The 22,305-nt window shown below is 37.5% G+C and overlaps 1 protein-coding gene across 1 annotated transcript in view; it reads left to right on the top strand.

Annotated features, from left to right (window-relative positions):
• LOC103262717 (electrogenic sodium bicarbonate cotransporter 1) overlaps positions 1-22,305 on the top strand; it is a 239,403-nt gene that overhangs the window by 124,942 nt on the left and 92,156 nt on the right. The window contains exons 10-11 of the mRNA XM_008060360.2: positions 12,182-12,315; positions 20,894-21,165. Coding sequence (XP_008058551.1) covers positions 12,182-12,315; positions 20,894-21,165 — 406 coding nt within the window. The remainder of the gene's footprint in view (positions 1-12,181; positions 12,316-20,893; positions 21,166-22,305) is intronic.

The following is a 22,305-nucleotide window of genomic DNA, read 5'->3' as shown; positions in this document are numbered from 1 at the left end:
AAGACACTGATATCAGGAATACTTTTTAATACTTGGTGGCAAGTCTTGTGTAAAAATTGTTCATTTTAGCCTTATGGAATACAGAAAAGTGTTTTCATTTAAATCTACTTTGTTGATTGTGAATGACTGACTAAGCACAGTCTAGAGTGAAGACCGAGTGAAGAAAGTAATTTTAATTTTTCTCAGGAGTAAATATAATCCTGTTTTCACAAACCTTTTAGCAAAAGAATACAGTAAGATTTTTAGATTCTGTGAATTTTGTGATATTTATGGAGCTTTAACAGAGCACATTTTAAGGGAACTTGTCTCATAATAAGGAACATTTATAGTTGGCATCTCCAAATTTGAGACTTTATTTTAACATACTGCTGTGCTGAGAATATTTAATCAATCTGCTTAAGTTGGAAATGTATCATTTCTTATTCACATATGATATTCCTTGATAAGTTAGACACTTCTTTACAAAGCCTATTATGTATAATTTATAACAGTAAGATTAAAGCAAATTGGTAATTGCTTTACTATATTGAGAGCTGTACAGTAATTTCAATTTACCTGTGTTTCACTTTGGCACCAAAATGCATTTCCTCCTTGAAGTGGAAATAAGGTGACATGTTAATGTACACTAGAAACATACTCCAGTTTCAAAATTTTAGGTAGAGATAGTCTGTTAGAATGACACAATTTGGTTATTTTGGTAGGCAAAAATAAATAAACCTAATAAATAATGTTAAAAATAAGTAAGGATTCTGCGTTGTTTCATTGCTACTAAAGTTTATTGGCTATTCCCTCAGCTTGAAAAGAACTTTACCTTTAAATAATGTGCTTTACTTCATGTACAAGTTCTGAATTAAACCTGTTTGATTGAAGTTAAGTAATTCGTGTCTGGTTGATTTTTCATTTGAAAGACCTCTGTCAATTCTCTTTTCTTTTTGATCAGAAAATGATAGTGGTTTGGGCAGGCAGGATTGAGAGATCTCAAATGATGCTAAACTCTCAACTTATTTTGTGTTTGACTTATTTTAATTTACTTAATATAATTATGCATTGCAGAAAATTTCAACAATCTAAAAAGTTATATAGAAGATAGTATTGCCCTTAAACTCATCACCCAGAAATAACCATTATTAACATTTTCACAAACATTTTTGTAATGCATCTTACAATTCATTTGTATACAAATAGATCATGTATATACAGCTAGATTGACATATTTTATGCAAATGAGATCATATGCATGCTGTTTTCATAACTCTAGTATTTCATGGATGTTTTTCAATTCAATATGAGTCTCTGACATTTTTATGACTGCACCTATTAATACACGTGATGCATGTGCTGTAATTTGCTTAATAGATCTAATAGATCACCTCTTAGTGGACTTTCCATTTTTCACACTTTTTAAAAAAATAAACAGTACTATGATGATTAACTACATTTTTGTTACCTTCTTAGGGTATATTGCTAGTAGAGTGATTGCAGGATATATTCATTTTATTTTTTGATATTTGTTTCAAATTATGCTCCACAAAAGTTACACTGGTTTATACTTCTAACAGTAATGGACAAGAATACCCACTTGTTCGCCAAAACAGAATTTTTTCCTATATTCTCATTTTTGTCATTCTGTAGATTGAAAACGGATGGTTCATTCTTATTCAATTCCTGTTCTTTTGATTTATATTCCTTTGATTTTTAAAAAATAAGGGTGAATATCCTTCCACATTTTCATTGATTTATCTATACTTCTTTATACTTGTGTATAAACTCTTTATATAATAAGGTATTTTTTATTTGCTTATGAGAAATATTACAAGATATAATTTTCTTAGAGCTACTACAAATCTTTGTAGTTTTTTATTTTCATGATATATATTTAAAATTTTTTTATTTTAAAGATGTGGGGTACAAGTTAGTATTAGGTATACAAGTGGTCATCATACAGGTAAATTTGGGCCTCCCTTTTGTCCCCACTTTACCAGGTTTGATATCAGGTACTTTTTTTTTTTTTTTTTTTGAGTTGGAGTCTCACTCCGTTGCCCAGGCTGGAGTGCAGTGCACACTTATGGCCACCCCAGCATCGAACTGCTGGGCTCTGGCGATCCTTCCGCCTCAGCCTTCCAAGTAGCCACAATTACAGGCGCATGCTACCACACCCAGCTAATTTTTTGAGTTATTGTAGAGACGAGGTCTCGCCAAGTTGCCCAGTGTTGGTCTTGAACCCATGGGCTCAGGCCATTCACTCACCTTGGCTCCCAAGCGCTGGGATTACAGGCTGAGCCACTGAGGTGGGACTGAGATCAGGTTCACTTATTGATGTTATGTGCCCCACCCCCAGCAGTTTCTCGCTACTGCCAATCCCTCTCTTGTTGTATTGTGGTAAATGTTCAGGGTGTGCTTATGAGTGAGAACATGTGGTACTCAGTTCTTTGTTTCTGTGATAGATCAGTGAGTATGATAGACTCTAAATCCATCCAAGTTGCTGCGAAGTCCATAGTTTTGTTCTTCTTTATGACTGAGTAATATTTCATTGTGTATATGTACCTCATTTTTTTATCCAGTTCAGTTTCAGTAGGCACCACAGTTGGTTCTATGTTTTTGCCATTGTAAATTGTGCTGCAGTAAACATGTTTGCGCAGGTATCTTTTTTGTAGAGTGATTTAAAGTCCTCTTGGTATATCTACAGAAGGGGGATTGCTGGGTTGAATGGAAGGTCAATTTCTAGTTCTTTTAGGAATCACCACACTGTTTTCCACAGAGGTTGAACTAGATTGCATTCCCACCAACAGTGTTAGAAGCATTCCCTTTTGTCCGCATCCTTGCCAGTGTCTATTGTTTTTTTGTTTTATTAATGATGATCATTCTTACTGGAGTTAGGTAGTATCTCAATGTGGTTTTGATTTGCATTTCTCTGATGATTAGTGAGCTCAGCACTTTTTCCTGTGTCTGTTGGCTGCTCATATATCTTCTTTTCAGAAGTGTCTATTCATGTCTTTTGCCCACTCTTTAATGGAGCTGTTTATTTTTTTTCTTTTCGGTGTGTTTGAGTTCCTTATAGATCCTAGATGTTAGGTCTTTGTCAGATATGCAGTTGGCAAATATTTTTTCCCATTCTGTGGCTGTTTCCCTGCTCTCTTGGTGGTTTCTTTTGCTTTGCAGAAGTTTCTCAGTTTAATAAGGCCCTGCTTATTATCTCTTATGACATGGGCATCTGGGGTTTTGATCAGGAATTGGTTGCCTACTCTGATTTCCATAAGGGTGTTTCCTGTGTTTTCTAAGATTCTTATAGTTTGAGGTTTTACATATAGGTGTTTGATCCACTTGGAGTTGATTTTTGTGTATGGTGATAGGTAGGAGTCTTGTTTTAATCTTCTGCATGTGGTCAGCCAGTTTTCCTAGCACCATTTACTGAATAGGTTCTCCTCTTCCCAGTGATTGTTGTTGGAGGCTTTGTCAAAGATGAGTTGGTTGAGAAATTGAGGTTTTGTTTCTGGACTCTTTATCCTGTCCCATTGGTCTATATGCCTATTCTTGTACCAATACCAGGCTGTTTTGATTATTGTAGCCTTATAATAAAGTTTAAAGTCTGGAAGTGTGATACTTCTTGCTTTGTTTCTTTTGCTAAGGATTGTTTTGGCTATTCGTGGTTATTTATGTTTCCATATTAATTTCTGTATTGTTGTTTTCAGGTTAGAGAAGAATGATGTTGGTAAATTAATGGATATAGTGTTGAATCTGTAGATTGCCTTTGGTAGGATGCACATCTTAACAATGTTGATTCTTTCAATCCATGAGCATGGAATATTTTTCCATTTGTTTGTCTTCTTTAACTTCTTTGAGCAGTGTTTTGTAGTTTTCATGTATAGATCTTTCACTTCTCTGGTTAGGAAGATGCCAAGGTATTTTTTGGGTGTGGCTATTGTGAATAGGATTGTGCTTTTTATTTGGTTCTTTTGCTGTTTCTTGTTGGTATGTAAGAATTCAGCTGTCTTTTGCATGTTTATTTTATACCCTGAGACTTTGCTAAAGTCCTCTATCAGTGCCAAGAAATTTTTGACAGATTTTCTTGCAACTTTGAGGTATGGGATCATATTGTCAGCAAACGGGGATAGCTTTACTTCTTCTTTTCCTATTTTGATACCCCTGATTTCCTTCTCTTGTCTGACTTTTCTAGCTAGGACTTCCAACACTATGTTGAACAGGCAGGATGGGAGTAGGCAGCTTTGTCTTGTTCTGGTTGTCAGGGGAAATGCTTCTGATTTCTGTCCGTTTAGCAATATGTTGGCTGTGGGCTTACCATGGATGGCTCTTACTATTTTGAGGTATATTCCCTCTATGGCCAGGTGTTCAAGGTTTTTTATCAAGAAGAGGTACTGGATTTTATCTAAAGCTTTTCCACATCTAATGATATAATCATGTGGTTCATGATATATTTAGAGTGGCTTTCCCTATCCCAAGATTAGAAAAATATTTAACCACATATTTTAGTTTTCTTATGTTTTCATTTACATTTTTTATCCATCTGGAATTGATTTTTGTGCAAGGTTATACTGGCCCAGTGTTTCAGATAATCTAGCTACATATTCACAGCTCTTCAAACAAACAAACAAAAATATTAGAAAGCCCACCATTTCTTGCCCATTCATTTTATTAGACTTGGATTTGAAGTTCTTTGGGTGAGGTTTTTACCCTGTACTTTTCTTCAAGCAGGGAGATAATTTGTCTTTTAAGTCTTCTCTTTTTTTTCACTCCTGCTGGGCAGTGTAAACAGAAATCCTGCTGATGACGACAAAGCACTTTATGCAAAGTAGATGGCAGAAGGATTTGGCAGCTGTGATCTGTCAGGACAGAAACCATTGATTTATAGGCTGTGGCTACACAGGTGAAATAAAAGATGAAGGTGGTATATTCAGTCTTCTTTCACACTGTAAATGAACAGTCTGTAGAAGCAATCATTAATGCTGTATTGAAGGCGAAGGGAGGATGCATGAATGGGTATGCCTCAAATTTGTGCTGCATAGAATCACCTGAAAAACTTCGAAAAAATTCTAATACCCTAGGCTTCATCTTCACTGGTCCTGAGTTAATTATTTAAGGTGGAGATAAAGAATCAGGATTTAAAAAAAAAAAAAAACTTTTCAGGTAATTCTCATGTGACCAAAATTTGATTTAGATAATTGCATTATTTCTTCTCTTATCTTTGATCTTATGACTTGGCTTATGCTGGAGGTCTGACATCAAAACTCATGCAGGTAATTCACATCTGACTACTTGTTTCCAATGGCAATATGCTGCTTCATTTTTCTTGGCCAAACCTCAGATTCAAAGACTTATCTAGAGAAATTTAAATTTATTACTCAACATTCTACACAGTTCATATAAATCACTACCAACATTGGCTAACATTTCTTTTTTATGTTAGAGACAAAAAAAAAAGTCTAAAGCCTAAACTATAACGACGTTGGTGAGTGCATTATCATTTAATGCCACTGAAACATTTTATTTTCTGTTTTACTGAGTTTCAAATTGTCCAAAAAAATAGATCTTTTGTTTTCTTGGGCATTTGTGCCACTTTTCTTCTCAACCTTTTCCCCCCTTCTATTATTGCCACTCAGTCTCCCTAAACGGGGTTGTAATTATTAATACACACAATAAAGGACTTAAAACAGCAAAATATGCTTCTAATTTTGGGGTAGAGAGAACCACTTTAAATATATCATGAACCACATGATTATATCATTAGATGTGGAAAAAAGCTTTCAATAAAATCCAGCATCTCTTCTTGTTAAAAACCCTCAAACACCTAGGCATAGAGGGAACATACCTCAAAATAGTAAGAGCCATCTATGATGAACCCACAGCCAACATATTGCTAAGCAGACAATGTTATAGTGTTATATGAAGATGCCAAACTGCAATAAAGTCAAAGTTGACAGTACAAGTTTTTCACATTGAATGTTTTATCAGCTTGGATGTGCCTGCTTTGCATTAGCCATGACAGCCTTTATCCCAAACAGCTCAGAGACAAAATGCTGGTGTTACAAATCATGGTTGAATTTTATTTTAGTTTTTTAGAATCTTGTTTATATGATCTGATTTCTCTTAGTAAAAAATATATTTTACTATTCTGGGACTTGTTCTCATTTTCTTGACTGTTTTATAAGCCAGGGCTTAAATCATCTTTGGTTTAATTTTATGCGCTAATATAAGTAGAAAAATATTCACAGATTGTTTTGGATATGGATTTTGACTTCACTGCTGTAAAGTAAAACAAAGTATTTTGTTTATTATCATTGATTCTGTGTGTTTAGCAACACAAGAAATAAAGAAAAGAAGCAATTCTCAATGGCCATATTGTTGCCCCCTGAGGCTTCTGTTGATTTAGAATTTGCTCTGCGAAATACTGCAGATCTAAAGAGGGTTTCCCCGCCTTTTTTTTCTGAGGACTAATTTTTATCTTTGCTTTTCATGTTACTCCTTTTGACTTTCTTTTTGTTTTCCTCTCTTGAGGAAAAAAGAAATAATCAAGACCAACTGAAAAGAAGGGGTGAGAAGCAACCAAGGAAAAGAAACAAGACTAGATTGTGTTTCTGCTCTGTACGAGGCTTTACTCTTAGTCTTTATGTATTATTGTTTCATTTAATCCAAATAATTATCCTGGAAGTAGCTATTGATTTTACAGAAAAGAGAATTAGCGTTTAGAAAGGCTACCCAGTTTGTAAATGGTAAAATTGAGATTTGAACTCAAATATCCCTGATGCCAAGCATATTTTTTGTACTGAGCCATCTGGAAGAGATCCTCTCATCCAATCTCCTCATCTTATATTTAAATACATACATTATATGGTGACTATTTCTCAAAATGTGTTTATCAATCAGACAATAAGCTAAATCCTTTCATATATTATCTGATCTAATGTGCGTAGTAACCCCATGAGGCGTAGGCAGGTGAAGTAACTTGCTTAAAGTCAATGACCAAGGAAGTGATGTGGTGTTGAGGTCAGCTTAGAATTGTCTGACTTCAGAGTCCATTTATCGAATGCATCATCTCGATTTTTTTCACCTGCGCGAAGATACTAAAATAGACATATATGAAGTGACATTCCCAATATCAGTGAACTGAATATAATACATCAGAAAAGAAATTTCTGATATTTCACTTTATAAATTGCTTTTAAACTCTAGTTACAGTTAAACTAGAGTTATTCATTACATGAGATTATTTTTAAAATTTTTGTATTGTGAAGAGGAACATGTCAAAATAGTTCTTTTCTCAGAAATACTGGAAGCATCTCTAAGCAAGTTTCCAGTGCAGTGTGTATAATAAATCACCTGTCTCTGTTTCAGAATTGTCAGCAACAGAATGGAAACTGTAGTACTTACCAAAGGACCAAGTACTGAAGTAAAAATAATCTGCTTTTTAAAGGTTACATGGCTTGCATAAATCAAAGTTGTTTTCTGGAAGAAATTGGTTGTTATCTTTACTGAATGAGCAACAACGACTATTGACCTTTGATAAGTGAGACCTATAGTGGCATTGGGTCTTTCTCCTCGGTTCCTCTAGTGCAAGGGTCCTCAAACTTTTAAAACAGAGGGCCAGTTCAGCGTCCCTCAGATCGTTGGAGGGGCGGACTATAGTTTAAAAAACCATTTGCATTAGCACTGAGCGCTATTTGCGTTATCATTGTGATGCAATCCCCCTAGAAACCATCCCCAACCAACTAACCAACTTCAAAAAAAAAAAAAAGGCTCTCCTAACTTCAAAAAAAAAGACTCTCCTTACTTCAGAAAAAAAAGGCTCTCCTAACTTCAGAAAAAAAGGCTCCCCCTATCTGCAAAAAATAAAAATAAAAAAAAAGACCTAACTTCAGGAAAAAAAGGCCCCCCTTAACCGCAAAAAAAAAAAAAAAAGGCCCTACTAACTGCAAAATTAAAAAAAAAAATAGACCTCCTAACTTAAAAAAAAAATATTCTAACTTGTTCGGTCCTCAGGCAGCAGCAGGCTCTGCACAGGCAAGCTCCAGACTCATCCGATCACACCCGAGACTGAGAGGAGTCGAGAGATGGAGAGAAGGAGGGGAGTCGGAGAGTGCGACACACATACCACACATGCGCACTGTGGCCCGGACAAGTCGGCTGCTAGGCAGGACAGGCAGCAGCAGTAAGAACACCTGGTGGGCCGGATAAATGTCCTCGGCGGGCCGCATGTGGCCTGCTGGCCGTAGTTTGATGACCCCTGCTCTAGTGTTTGTGGAGTGGCGGCAGGGCATACGGAAGGATGGTGGAGAGCTTGGTAGGGGGACAGGAAAACAGATGATGCTGGAAAATCCTGGTCTTGCCCTCACAGATATTAATACCTGTGCAACTCCAGTAGAGGAGGCTAAATTTCTCCTTTTATATTTTTATTGCGCCTGTCCGCTTCTATACTCTCTCTTACACTCAGTCTGTGTTATGTTTTGATCTTGCGGTGGTGATGAGAAATAGTCACTCCTTGTTCAGTAAAGAATGATGCAGTGTCTTTGCCTATCACATGTCTCAGAGTCCTGCCACATGAAGCATTCAAGTCCTTGACTTTCAGGTTGCACATACATTAATGTAAGCTGTAACAAAAAGATTAAACAAGAAAAAGAAAAGAAATTGAGTGGCCAAGGTGAGAGGATCACTTGAGGCCAGGAGTTTGAGACCAGCCTGGGCAACTTAGTGAGACCTTGTCTCTACAAAAAATAATTTAAAAAAAATTAGCTAGACATGGTGGTGCTTGCTTTGTACTCTTAGCTACTTGGGAGGCCAAGGCAGGAGAAATGCTTGAGCCCAGGAAGTAGAGGATGCAGTGAGCCAAGATCACATCACTGCACTCCAGCCTGGGCAAGAGAATGAGATTCTTTCTTAGGAAGGAAAGGAGGAAAGGAAAAGAGTGGGAGGAGAGAGGAGGGAAGAGGAGGGGACAGGAAGGGAAGAGAAGAGATGGGGAGGAGATGGGAGGAAATTATATAGATATAGAAAGTTCACTGTCTATGCAGAGGGAGGGGAGGGGAGGGGACAGGAAGGGAAGAGAAGAGATGGGGAGGAAATGGGAGAAAATTATATAGATACAGAAAGTTCACTGTCTATGCAGAGGAGGGTGAAAACCGCATGTCCAAGAAAACCCCAACCTAGGCATACCTTTTATCCTCACCAAAGGTGAGGTGTGGTTGGGCAAGTACGTGCACCAGCGACTTGTGCTATACTGAATGTGAATTTGCTTACATCTTTTAATCCCCTGGATCTCAATGTCTAAATATGTAAGAAGTCAAGACAAATACTATTTGGGGGGCATAGGGAAATTTCTTTCTGTCTCCTCTGCGTGAACACAACTTGGTTCTCCTATCCTTGTTTGCTATTCTGATTTCTGTCCCTCTGAGGAATGAGCTGGATGCTCTGTGGATGGAATGGCTATAGATGATGACATGACACCGGTCTTCAGCCATGCACCGGAGCTATATAAGTGGGGCTCCTCACAAGACCCTGCCTCCAGACTTCAGTTCACACCTAGCCCTAGACTTCTCCTCGGATAGGGGCTATTCTGGATCGTTTCAGAGTGTGCTTGCTTGCCATGAGAGAAACCAGTATTATTACTCATCAGCTCTGATTTCTTGTCCACCCCTACCTCAACCCCATTATTATCTATCTAGTGCTGCTCTAAAGGATTTTCATTTGTTTTCTGAATTGGACTGTCCTTAAAAGATGGGGGTGGGGGTTGCTATTACTAATGTTATTCTAAGGAGAAGGTTGCTGACTTTGCTGTAATGTGAAAAATATTTAGAGTAATCATTGCAACAAGTCTCCCAGGATGACTGAGTGGAAATTAGTATGTTTAAGTTTGGTAAGTTGATTTTATTTTATTTTTTTCCTAATTTATTTTATTTTATTTTCAAAAATATGGGGTGCAATTCAGGGTTAGGTATACAAATGGTCATTATGCAGGTACCCTTGTTGATGAGGTGTGGTTGCCACTCTCCTCCCCCCCAGCAGTTTCCCACTACTGTCAATCCCTTCCTTAAAACTAGTTTCTTCACAGTAATTTCATGTGAAGAAAATTGTTGGAGAACTTTTGGAATAGTGGGAAGACATGGCTAACTGGTGAATAGGTTAACTGTGTGGTTTGGGGTCATGAGAAATGACTAAAAGATACTTTGAATTCCCCAGAAATTCTCTCTGCTTCTGTCAGGGAGTGGTTCGGAATAAAAACTTGTTTTATGTAACATAAATTATACTTCTAAGAACGGGTTATTTATTGCATAACTAAAGTGGGAAATATCCCCATACCATTTTCTTTTAGCATACACATAAAGTTACAGATATCACATAATTTTACTCCATTGTTTAATCTACCACTAAATATATTATTGTGTCCTTTAAAGCTATAAAATTCCTTTACTGAATTAAAAATATTTTATTTAGCCAGGCTCGGTGACTCAGCTTGTAATCCCGCGCTTTGGGAGGTTGAGGTGAGTAGATTGCCTGAGCCCACGGGTTCGAGACCCGCCTGGGCAACTTGGCGAGACCTCATCTCTACAATAAATCAAAAAAATTAGCTGGGTGTGGTAGCACGTGCCTGTAGTTTCAGCTACTTGGAAGTCTAAGGTAGAAGGATCACCTAAGGACAGCAGGTCAAGGCTGCGGTGGCTGGGAGTGTGCCACTGCACTTCAGTCTGGGTGACAGAGTGAGTCTCCAACTCAAAAAAAAAATTTATTTTACAAATTTTAATGTTCAGATTTATAGCTTTATGTTTGAATCTGTCATCTTTTAAAAAATTTAAAAGTCATCCCTTGATAAGATATTATTTTAATGATATCAAATATGATACCTGTCTTCACAAAAAAATAATAAAATTAACCAGGTGAGGTAGCATGTGCCTATAGCGCCAGTACTTGGGTGGTTGAGGTGGAAGGATCACTTGAGCCCAGGAGTTTCAGGCTACAGTGAGCTGTGATCATACCACTACATTCTAGCTTGGAAGACAGAGTGAAGACTTTCCTGCAAATACACTTGTATTTTTCTTTTTCTTTTTTTTTTTTTTTGAGTTGGAATCTCACTCTGTTGCCCAGGCTGGAGTGCAGTGGTATGCTCATGGCCACTGCAGCCTCAACCTGCAGGACTCAAGTCATCCTTGGCTAATTTTTTGATTTACTGTAGAGATGAGGTGTCACCAAGTTGTCCAGGCTGGTCTCAAACCAGTAGGCTCAGGCAATCCTTTCACCTCAGCCTCCCAAAGTGCTGGGATTATAGGCATGAGCCACCACGCCTGGCCTTACACCTGTATTTTTCTAAAGTTTGAAATAATGAAAAGTATAGGAATAGACAGATTTGTCATCATTGAAAGCATTGGTTCTGAATAACATGATTAAGAAGGTTAAGACAATTTTATAAGTCAGCAGTATTTGATGACGTGTTTCTTTGTTCTTGTTATGCTAAAGGAAAATAATTGATTGATTTTCAGATGTATAACTAAAATGAAATATGGCCACAAAAGTCAAGCTATTCATGTCCCTGCACATTTGTTTTCTCTAGAGCTAGTTAATCAAAACACTTCTATAAGTTTATATTGGACACTAACTATATAATGAGAATTTTTTCTTTTTTAAATTAGTATCCTAGAAATTGCAGAATGGAGGGGAAAATCACCTCTTGGTACCTTTTTCTCTCTTCTCTACTTCAAAAACTCTTCCCTAGAAAAAATAGCTTTTGTTTATAGCATATAGCTGCCTGTGAGTGCCTGCTATGTGCAAGGTGAAATCAGGCTGAAGGGAACCACAAAGAGAAGGATGCAACCGGAAGTCCCAAATCTTGTGTACCCACTTGGTTGGATGATAGAATGTGATTTCAAGGGTAGAAGCTTCACTTACTATCTTTAGTAAGGATCAGGGTCACATTTTACCTTCTATACATCATTCATTGCAGCCATTATAGTTCTTTGGAGCCATGCAGCACCTTGGAGTAGGGAAGAAAATGACCAAACTGTATATAAGTTGAAATAAATGGTGGTGATATTCATGTTGGTAAGCGTCTTTGTTCTTCATTCTTGATATGTTTGCTAAGATCCTCATAGTTGCATATTCACAGGCTTAATTTCCCTAATGACATCACAAATGGGAAGAAAAAAATGTGTTTCATTTAGCACCTGTATTTTTTTTCTTTCAGGGCGTGTTGGAGAGTTTCCTGGGCACTGCTGTCTCTGGAGCCATCTTTTGCCTTTTCGCTGGTCAACCACTCACTATTTTGAGCAGCACCGGGCCTGTCTTAGTTTTTGAGCGGCTTCTCTTTAATTTCAGCAAGTATGTGTATGCATATTTAATCATACATCAGAAATGTTTGATTGTGGAGCATTCATGGTCTAGATAGAGCATAGAATAGTAATTAGGTGGATCCAAGAATTAGTCAGACTACTGGAATGCGAAGATTTGAACTTTGAGAGGGCCTTAGGGATTAGATAGTTCGACTCTCTTCTTACACTTGGTTCAACTGAGGCCGGTATGTTGACTGTTCTGCTTGCTTCCTTCCCAGTTATTCTCTTTCCCATCATCCTGCTTTGTGCCCTGGAGGGCAGACCCCTATGGACTGTCACACCCAGGCTCCTTTACCCTCTGGTTTCCTGTTTGATTTGGCCAATGGGGAGCACCAGCCAAACATGAGGAGACGAGGGGTCCGAGTATGTCTGCTTCTCCCCATCTTACTGTCTCTGTTTTAACACAGTGGTCTGGCAATGGCTTGTGCCCTAGGACTTTATCCCCTGTCACTGGGTTCCTCTGCCTTGGCTCTAGTCCTAACCTGGTTCTGCTAAACTCTGTTCCTTCCTTGGCCTTTTTAAGCCTGGAGTTAGTAGCGGCTTCCTGCTGTTACTGGTCCCTGAATGCCTCATCGTTCTTTGTTACTTCTTTTTTCCTGCCAGGATCCTGATCCTGACTGCTACACTAGAGAAATTAAATGACTTGTTTAAGGTTGCGTGGTTCATTAATGAAGGAGACTGAGTGTTCTTTCCTTGGTCCACTGCTCCTAACCCCAGTTCCAATGTTCTTAACCAAAGGTAGCTTTCACGACTCAGCCGAATAATGACTGACATTTACTGAGTGCTGATCATGTGCCAAGTGTTATCCTAAACACTTTGCATGTACTAACTCAGTTAATTCCTGTAGAAATCCTATGCAGTAGGGACCACATCCTGTTTTTAGACAAGAAAGTAAGCACAGAATGAACTGCTGCACATAACATCACCAGACGAATTCCTGCTTTCTCATCTAGAGCCCAAGCCTCTAAAGGAATCACTTAGACGTTGCCAATAGGCATGACAATTATGATATCAATATTTTCTTTTAGAAATTGATAGATCACTTTAAGAAGGGGAAAATTGAGTTAGGTGAATTATCCAACTGGCCACATTAACACACAAATAGATTCAAAATCAAATTGAATGTTCTGATCTCTTTCTAATGTACTTGGTACCTCTAAGAGAGAATCTTTACTGGCAGATCTTAATCCTTTGATAGATTTCAAAAATTCATATGACTTGCTAACACTCCATGTTGGACTTCCTATATTTTTATGTCGTTATATATTTTTAGGATTTTAATGATAGAATTGTCAGTACCTATGTAGTACTCATAGACTTTAGGCTTTGAAACTGTGTGTGTTGTCAAAAATGATCACAAGATAGAGAATGGAATGATAATTTAAAGCCAGTTTTTAAAAAACTGGGTTGAGAGTGATAGTGAGAGTCTTCTGAGAATTTACTGTCCCAAATTTTAAATAATGTTGTGAGTTTTCTGTAGGTAATTATTATAGATACTTCTGCCATCATAATTCTCAGAAGAACATTGGAAAAAATTTTATTCATGTCAGTTTATAGAAAGAGTCAAACAGTTTTTATATGTTTAAGCAAACATTGTATGAGACAAGAAAGCCTTTGTGGAAAGATTAAACAAGGATGTGCTATAAACAGGAACAAACATGCACAAACTTTGCAGAAAGATTTATTGGATAAAATGTGATCAGAGCCTTAATCTACAGAAAATGTTTGCATCTTGGTTTGTTTTAAATAATTGTGAGATAGAGATTTTTCATTTCACGAAGCAAGTTCCTTTCTCTCTCTCCCTTTTGTTTCATCATAATTGGTAACATACATATTTTCAAGAGATTCATTTGAAAGCAAATGTAAAGCAATAAGAAACATTTGAGAAAGCATGCTTTAAATCTGTCATTGAGTAGTATGAGTGGGGGACCCAAAAAGGCCCAGAGTTTATTTATAAAAAATTGTGTATTTATTCTTACATGTTTAAACTTCAGTAACCTTCAAAATACTCTCTATTTAATGCAGTGCACCTGTGGAAATGCTTTTTCCACTGCTCAAAACAATTTTTGAACTCATCAATTTTGATGCTTTTTAGTGCTTCTGCCATTTTTTGTTTTACCTCTTCAACATAGGCAAAACATTTCCCTTTGAGGACTATTTTTTTCCAGGGAAACAAACAAAAAAAAAAGTTGCTTGGGTCAAGGTCAAGTGTAGAGAGTTGGTGGGGCATGGGAGTTATGCTGACTTTCGTCAAAAACTGCTGAACAGCCGGGCTCGGTGGCTCAGCCTGTAATCCCATGCCTTTGGGAGGCTGTGGTGAGTGGATTGCCTGAGCCCGCGGGTTTGAGACTCACCTGGGCAGTGAGACTTCATCTCTACAATAAATAAAAAAATCAGCCAGGCGTGGTAGCGCATGCCTGTAATTCCGACTACTGGGAAGGCTGAGGAGGAAGGATCATCGGAGCCCAGCAGGTCGTGGCTGCGGTGGCTGGGAGCGGCCACTGCCCTCCAGTCTGGGCGACAGAGTGAGACTCCAACTCAAAAAAACCAAAACAAACAAACAAAAAAACCACTGCTGAACATTCAGAGCAGTGTGGACAGGTGCACTCATAAATCACCCATCATGAAATGGGCAAACACATTGAAAGAATCTCCAAAAAAAATTTGCTGAAACCAAACTCAGCCTCTTACAACATTGCTAGCCAATACCCTGATGCCGATGGGTTCCTAGAACACTTAACATGGGGAGGAGCCTGTACTACAAGTGGCCCACATTCCAAAAGATAATTCTGGTTTTGGGGGGAGGAGTATTTCCTGTATATGTGGCAAGCATAATTTTATTCACAATGCTTTATCATTTTGTTTATGTTATAGCAGCAGTGATCATATTTTGTCTAGATACAGAGCATTTGTAGAGATTGCTATTTCCCAAAATGTATTTCATCAATTACTAGTTCTGTTAGTTGCTCCATGAAGGAAAACGTCTGTGATCCCAATAAGTGTGGGAAGTACTGTCTGCATCCTTCTCTTGGTAATTCACTTTATACTTGAGTACTAAGGGATAAGAGAGGTCCTTCGGTGAAGAGACTATTTTCCTTTGTCTCACCCAGATTTTCCCCAACGTATTTTTACCACTTTTGGAGAAATAAATAAATTCTTGTTTTGTAGGCTCATTGGACTCAAACAGTAACTCTGCATAATCCCCAGGTTTATCACTGAGATTTTAATATTTGCCCTGTAAACTGTAGAATCATAAAGGAATATAAATGATATGCTGTCACCTCTTAAAACTAGAGATAGAATAAAGAAAATACTTCATCTTCTTTATTTCTGTAGGGCACTTGTAGTTTTATTTCCCAAATTCTGCAATCTCTTTCTGCATATTTTATACATTGTATCCCAATAATAGAGAATTAGATTTCTTTTTTTCCTTAATTGAGTAATCTGAAAGAAGTTTTAGCAATGTATTCTAAGCCATGTAAAAAATTCACAAAGTTGGATTTTAACTTACATTATTATCTTTTGGTCACTCAGTAATTTATTTTCTATATTCTTTGATCAGTTTACTTTTATGTCTTCAAATTATTTTTTCCACTGTTTTACTGGATTTATTGCTTTAGTGTGGGGAATTTGTATTTATTTGTCAGTGCCTGCACATTAATTTCTGTGCCATGTTTCAGATGTGACTTCTATTTGTCTGTATCTTTGGTTTTAGTCTACTCAGAAACTGTAACTCAGAATATCTAAGAACACTGAGTGGTACCATAAGGACATAAACCCATTTTCTCCTTCTAATTCACTATAATTTCTTTTGGTCTTTAGTAATATTTTTGGTTGCTTTTTATAACTTTATTGCTGTTAAACTTGGCACCAAGAGGACTTATTGAATATAATAATACCATTTTATTGTACTTGTTACTGACGATCAACTTGTTTAAAAGTTTCTCTTCTCCTATCCCCTTTTCTTCTTGTGGCTCTAAACAGATCACTTTCATAATGAAGTGATATTGGTTTTCTTTTTTTTTTTTTTGAGTTGGAGTCTCACTCTGTCACCCAGACTGGAGTGCAGTGGCTGCTCCCGGTCACCGCAGCCTCCACTTGCTGGGCTCCGGCGATCCTTCCACCTCAGCCTTCCAGGTAGCTGGAACTATAGGCATGCGCTACCACGCCCGGCTAATTATTTATTTATTTATTGTAGAGATGAAGTCTCACCAAGTTGCCCAGGCGGGTCTCGAACCCGCGGGCTCAGGCAATCCTCTCACCTCAGCCTCCCAAAGGCGTGGGATTGCAGGCTGAGCCATCGAGCCCGACTTGATATTGGTTTTCATTGACTTTATTTGAATTACTCCAGGAGTACTTAAGTCTTTTAGGACAGCTAGTTTGGCATATTTTTTAGGTTCTTAGATTTATCTTTTGATCAGTCAGTATACATGCATATTTTTATACATGTATCTTTTCTTTTGTACCCAAAATGGATGGTGTTCCTAACCATTAGCTGGTTAATGGATTTGTTTCTTATATTATGCTGTAAATATCAATTTTATAAACAACTATTAGCATTCTTAACAAATCAAGACTGCTCTAACTTTCATCTTGCTAGGGAAGTCAAACTAAGTAATCGTTTAAACTTTTATTTTAAGAAAAATATGTGTTGGTTCAGAAGTAATTATACTATGATTTTAGCTCTTATTATGACACTGACTCATTATATGATCATTTAAATAATCTCAAATTTCTAGAGCTCAGTCTTTTTCTGTAGTGTACTTACCTCACAAAGTCATGCATATGGTTTAACTTTGGGTTTCCTGACATAAAGGGGAGTGAAAGGGAATGTAAAAACTGTCTTCAGAAAGGTCCCAGAAAATCTATAGAAGATAACTGACTACCCTAATGTTAGTACTTTCCTGCTTTAATAATATAGTCCAGTTCGTGTGATTTTGTGACAAGAGGGAAATAAAGAATAATGCCTTTAATGCCTACCCTATCTTGAGCTAAATACAAATCACATAGGGAATCATGGAGTAATTTTTTAAAGGACCATCCAAGAATCAAGAGATTTGATTTTCAGTTCAGCTCTACCATTGAAACCCTGATGTTAGATAAATGACTTAACTTCCACTGGTGTCATCATCTATAAAATGAGGCATATGTGACAAATTGGTATCTGTATTAACCTGTGTTCTCCATAGAAACAGAGCCAGTAAGATGTCTGTGTGTGTGTGTGTGTGCGTGTGTATGTGCATATATATGTGAGGACACACACACACATATGTAAATGAATTTATTATAAATAATTGGCTCACACAATTATGGGGGCTGGAAAGTCCAAATCTGAAGGGCAGGTTGGCAGGCTGAAGACCTAGGAGAACCAGTATCCAGTTTGAGTCCGAAGGCTGTCTGCTACAGAACCAGGAAGAGTTGATATTGCAGAAGAAGTTCATAGGCATTGGGAGACAAGTCTTTTGGGTTATTTAGGTCTGCAACTGATCAGATGAGGCCCACACACATCATGGAGAACAATCTGCTTTACTGAAAGCTCACCAACTTAAATGTTACTCTCTCTACTATACCCATAATAATGTTTGACAAAATATCTGGACACCCCATAACCCAGTCAAATTGCCACAAAATTAACCATCATAGTACTTAAGGAACTTCTGATTCTAATATTCTGTAACTTTTAACTATCACAAGAACAGTCACATCTTGGTTTCATTTGATAGTTCATATGTCAATGACAGACTGTCTTAGTTAATAAGTCTTAAGCTACAGGCATGGATTCATTCATTTGGAAAGTCTTTACTGGGCATGTTCTATGTGCCAGGCACTGTGCTAGGTAGAGAATTTGCATTTAATTCTAAGGACAGCAGGAAGCTGTTGAAAGATTTTAAACTTGGGTATCTGATTTACATTTTAAAAGGCCATATTGGCTGTGGTGTGGAAAATGACTGAGCAGGGCAAACGTAGATATCAGTGAGTAGCTTCCTGTCAGGAAAAGACTTACTGGTGGTCCAGATTGGATTGATGGTTGCAGAGGTGGAGAGATGATGCCTTTGGGAAAGTATTAAAGTATGTCACTAGCAGTTATTAGAAACCCGTTGCCTGAAAGCAAGCCTGCAACACTTCAGCATTGTATGGTCCTTGATTTATTTCTTTTTCTCATGGAAGAAATGCTACTATCTGCGTTTTCATCACAAAAAAGTTATGAGTTAAAAATCATCGTAAAGCACTCTCCACATACTTTTAAAAGAACTGATAAGAAATAGTAACATGTTAACACTTGACCCATCTTTTCAAAGTTGGGACTATTGAACCAATTCAGTTGTGAGAAATGGGAAGGACCTCAAAAGACAGTGCCCTCCTTAGATGGAGGCGGTGGATTCTAAGTCTGCTGAGGTAAACACAGACAAAAAAGAAAACAGTGCTTACAAGATGCTTCATGCCCAGCTTCAGCAGAAGGATATAAGATCTGTGGGCGAGCTTCATGAGAAGTTGTAGAGTCTGATGCTAGTGTGGCAAGACAACATTTCTTGATCTGATGACAGCCTGCATTTCTTTTTTATTTTTATTAATTTTTATTATTTTTTATTTTAAAGTTGGGTACAATTCAGGGTTAGATATACAAATGTTCATTATGCAGGTACTCTTGATGAGGTGTGCCCCTCCCTCCCCTGGCATATGTGTTGGTTCAGAAGTAATTAAAAAATGTGCATTGGTTCAGAAGTAATTAAGCTATGTTTTTTAGCTCTTATTATGACACTGACTCATTATATGATAGTTTAAATAATCTCAGATTTCTAGAGCTCAGTCTTTTTCTGTAGTGTATTTACCTCACAAAGTCATGCATATGTTTTAACATTGGGTTTCCTGACATAAAGGGGAGTGGAAGGGAATGTAAAAACTGTCTTCAGAAAGGTCCCAGAAAACCTATAGAAGATAACTGACTGCCCTAATGTTAGTATTCTCCTGCTTTAGTAATATATTCCAATTCATGTGATTTTCCTCAACTGCCAATCCCACCACTCCCTCCCCTAGCAGTTTCCCACTACTGCCAATTTCTTTCTTATATTATTATGATAATTATTCAAGGTCTGCTTGAGTGAGAACATATGGTACTCTGTTCTTTGTTTCTGTGATAGATCACTGAGTATGATAGACTCTAAATCCATCCAAGTTGCTGCGGAGTTCATGGGGCTGTTTGTTTTTTTCTTTTTGACTCATTTGAGTTCCTTATAGATACTAGATGTTAGGCCTTTGTCAGATATACAGTTGGCAAATATTTCTTCCCATTCTGTGGGATGTCTCCCTGCTCTCTTGATGGTTTCTTTTGCTTTGCAGAAGCTCATCAGTTTGATGAGGTCCCACTTGTCTATCTTATCTCTTATGGTATGGGCACGTAGGGTTTTGGTCAGGAATTGGTTGTCAGTTCCAATTTCCATAAGGGTGCCTCCTGCATTTACTAGGATTCTTATAGTTTGAGGTTTTACATTTAGGTCTTTGATCCATTTAGGGTTAATTTTTGTGTATGGTGGTAGGTAGGGGTCCTGTTTCAATCTTCTGCATGTGATCAGCCAGTTTTCCCAGCGCCATTTACTGAATAGGTTCTCCTTTCCCCAGTGGTTGTTGTTGGAGGCTTTGTCAAAGATGAGTTGGTTGAGAAATAGATGCTTTGCTTCCAGAGTCTCTATCCTGTTCTATTGGTCTATATGCCTGTTCTTGTACCAATACCAGGCTGTTTTGATCACTGCAGCCTTATAATAATGAAAGTGTGATACCTCCTGTTTTGTTTCTTTTGCTACGGATTGTTTTGGTTATTCGTGGTCATTTATGTTTTCATATGAATTTCTGTATTGTCATTTCCAGATCTGAGAAGAATGATGTCGGTAACTTAACGGGTATTAACAGCCTGCATTTCTAAAGCCATCTCCTCACATTAGTGGCACCCTGTCCACAGTGAGCATTACACACCATCCTGTGCCACTTGCTTTCTTGACTACTCTTGTCCTGACTCTCTTGGTCTCTCTGGAAAGCTTCTACTTATTCTTGAACACCTTGAGAATTTTTTGCAATTTCATCTCTTCTACCCCCATCAGAATAAGTTACTCTTTATTCTATAACACTATCACTTAGTATTTTACAGCATGATTATATTATTTAATTTCTTCCCTCAACATACTGGAATAACTTGGGGACAAAGAGACTTGATGTCTTCATTGACTAAGGCTCACAAACATTTACTTAATGTATACTAGGTATCAGTGTTAAGTTTTCAGATTCTCTATAAACTCTGTGAAGGCAGGGACAATATTTTTTGAATGAAAAAAATAGCTAGTTATTCACATCCAGATGGTGTGATTACTTTCTATGTGCTTTTCTCATATTTCTGTTATTATTTCTTGAATTATGGCACTAGGCCAAATCCTTAAACTTAGTACTTCCTGGATGAAAATTGTGTTTTTATTTTTGGTATTTTTAGCAATAATTCTATAGACATTTGGTAGTTTTAATATGATCCTTCATGTTCCATGGAGGCAGAATCCATAAACACCTTTCTTTCTTCTTTGCAGGGACAATGATTTTGACTACCTGGAATTTCGCCTTTGGATTGGCCTGTGGTCAGCCTTCATGTGTCTCATCTTGGTAGCCACCGATGCCAGTTTCTTGGTTCAGTACTTCACTCGTTTCACAGAAGAGGGTTTCTCTTCTCTGATTAGCTTCATTTTTATCTACGATGCTTTCAAGAAGATGATCAAGCTAGCAGATTACTACCCCATCAACTCCAACTTCAAAGTGGGCTACAATACTCACTTTTCCTGTGCCTGTGTGCCACCTGACCCAGGTGAGGGCATCGTGCTTAGGGTTTGCGTTTGCCCTGTTGATAGAATAAGGTGTAGGCACCGTGCTTGCAAATTTTCAGTAGGCTATCATGGTCCTCAGAAATGTGTCTTATTTTCTCCGAGAGACTATGCAACCAATTGAAGTCTTAGTGTGAGAGATATTTCAGCTGTGTGATTCAATCAGGAAGTAAAGCCAAGACTTCTGTAATGTGAATATAACCAGCTCGATATTTTGAAATTAACTAAAACTGCAGTATTTGCAAGGAATTAATGTATACATTATTCTTGATTTTATGTTATAAGTGGAGAAACCCGGGCACATATATTAACAGATACAAAGATGAGGCAGACCTAGTCTTCTGCTGCATCCTTATTGCCATAGGAATCTCCTCCCTCAAGCAAACTCTTAATAAATTAAGTTTAAAGAAGAAACAAAGAAGGCACTAATTCGCGTCATATAATTTGAAGCATGAAATTAAAAAAAAGAAGTTCAGATTGAAATTGCCTGGGGATAAAGGAGAGTCTTATAGCTCATCTCTAGCAGACAAAGAAGAAAATAAAAGAAAAGAAGAAACAAGAGAAGGAATGGTATGTTTTAGGAGTAGATTTGTGTTCTAGAGTCAGGAAAGACATAGAAATAAAAGTAACTTATGGGTAAAGGCGCAAATTCTATATATCTTAACACTTTAACATCTATCTTGCCAAACACAGATCAGCATTAGGACTTTTTCACAGAGTGTTCAACTTGGTCTTTGCAATGTTTTCTTGGAGTAATTTATCACCATTTTATAATATGAAAGGCATTTGAAAGAACAATTTACCTCGAGGAAAGTTATTTTAGATCTGCTCTGGTAGAAAAAGGAATAGACGTTTGTGTTAGACAATTAAATGGTAATAGTATTGGTGATCCCAAGTTGTGCTATTAGCTACAGGTCGATGTTCCTTAATGTAAAAAACTGATGCACAATCCATGCTTTTATTTATTTATTTTTTTGAGTTAGAGCCTCACTCTGTCTCCCAGGCTGGAGTACAGTGGCACGCTCACGGCCACCACAGCCTCAATCAGCTGGGCTCAGGCAAGTCTTCTTCCTCAACCTTCCAAGTAGCTGGAACTATAAGCACATGCCTGGATAATTTTTTGA

The sequence above is a fragment of the Carlito syrichta genome, unplaced genomic scaffold (assembly GCF_000164805.1).
Source record: "Carlito syrichta isolate Samal-C Ts95f unplaced genomic scaffold, Tarsius_syrichta-2.0.1 Scaffold304598, whole genome shotgun sequence".
In the NCBI taxonomy this organism is placed as follows: domain Eukaryota; kingdom Metazoa; phylum Chordata; class Mammalia; order Primates; family Tarsiidae; genus Carlito; species Carlito syrichta.
Note: the sequence above shows the minus strand (reverse complement) of the source record. Positions and strands in the feature narration are given on the sequence as shown.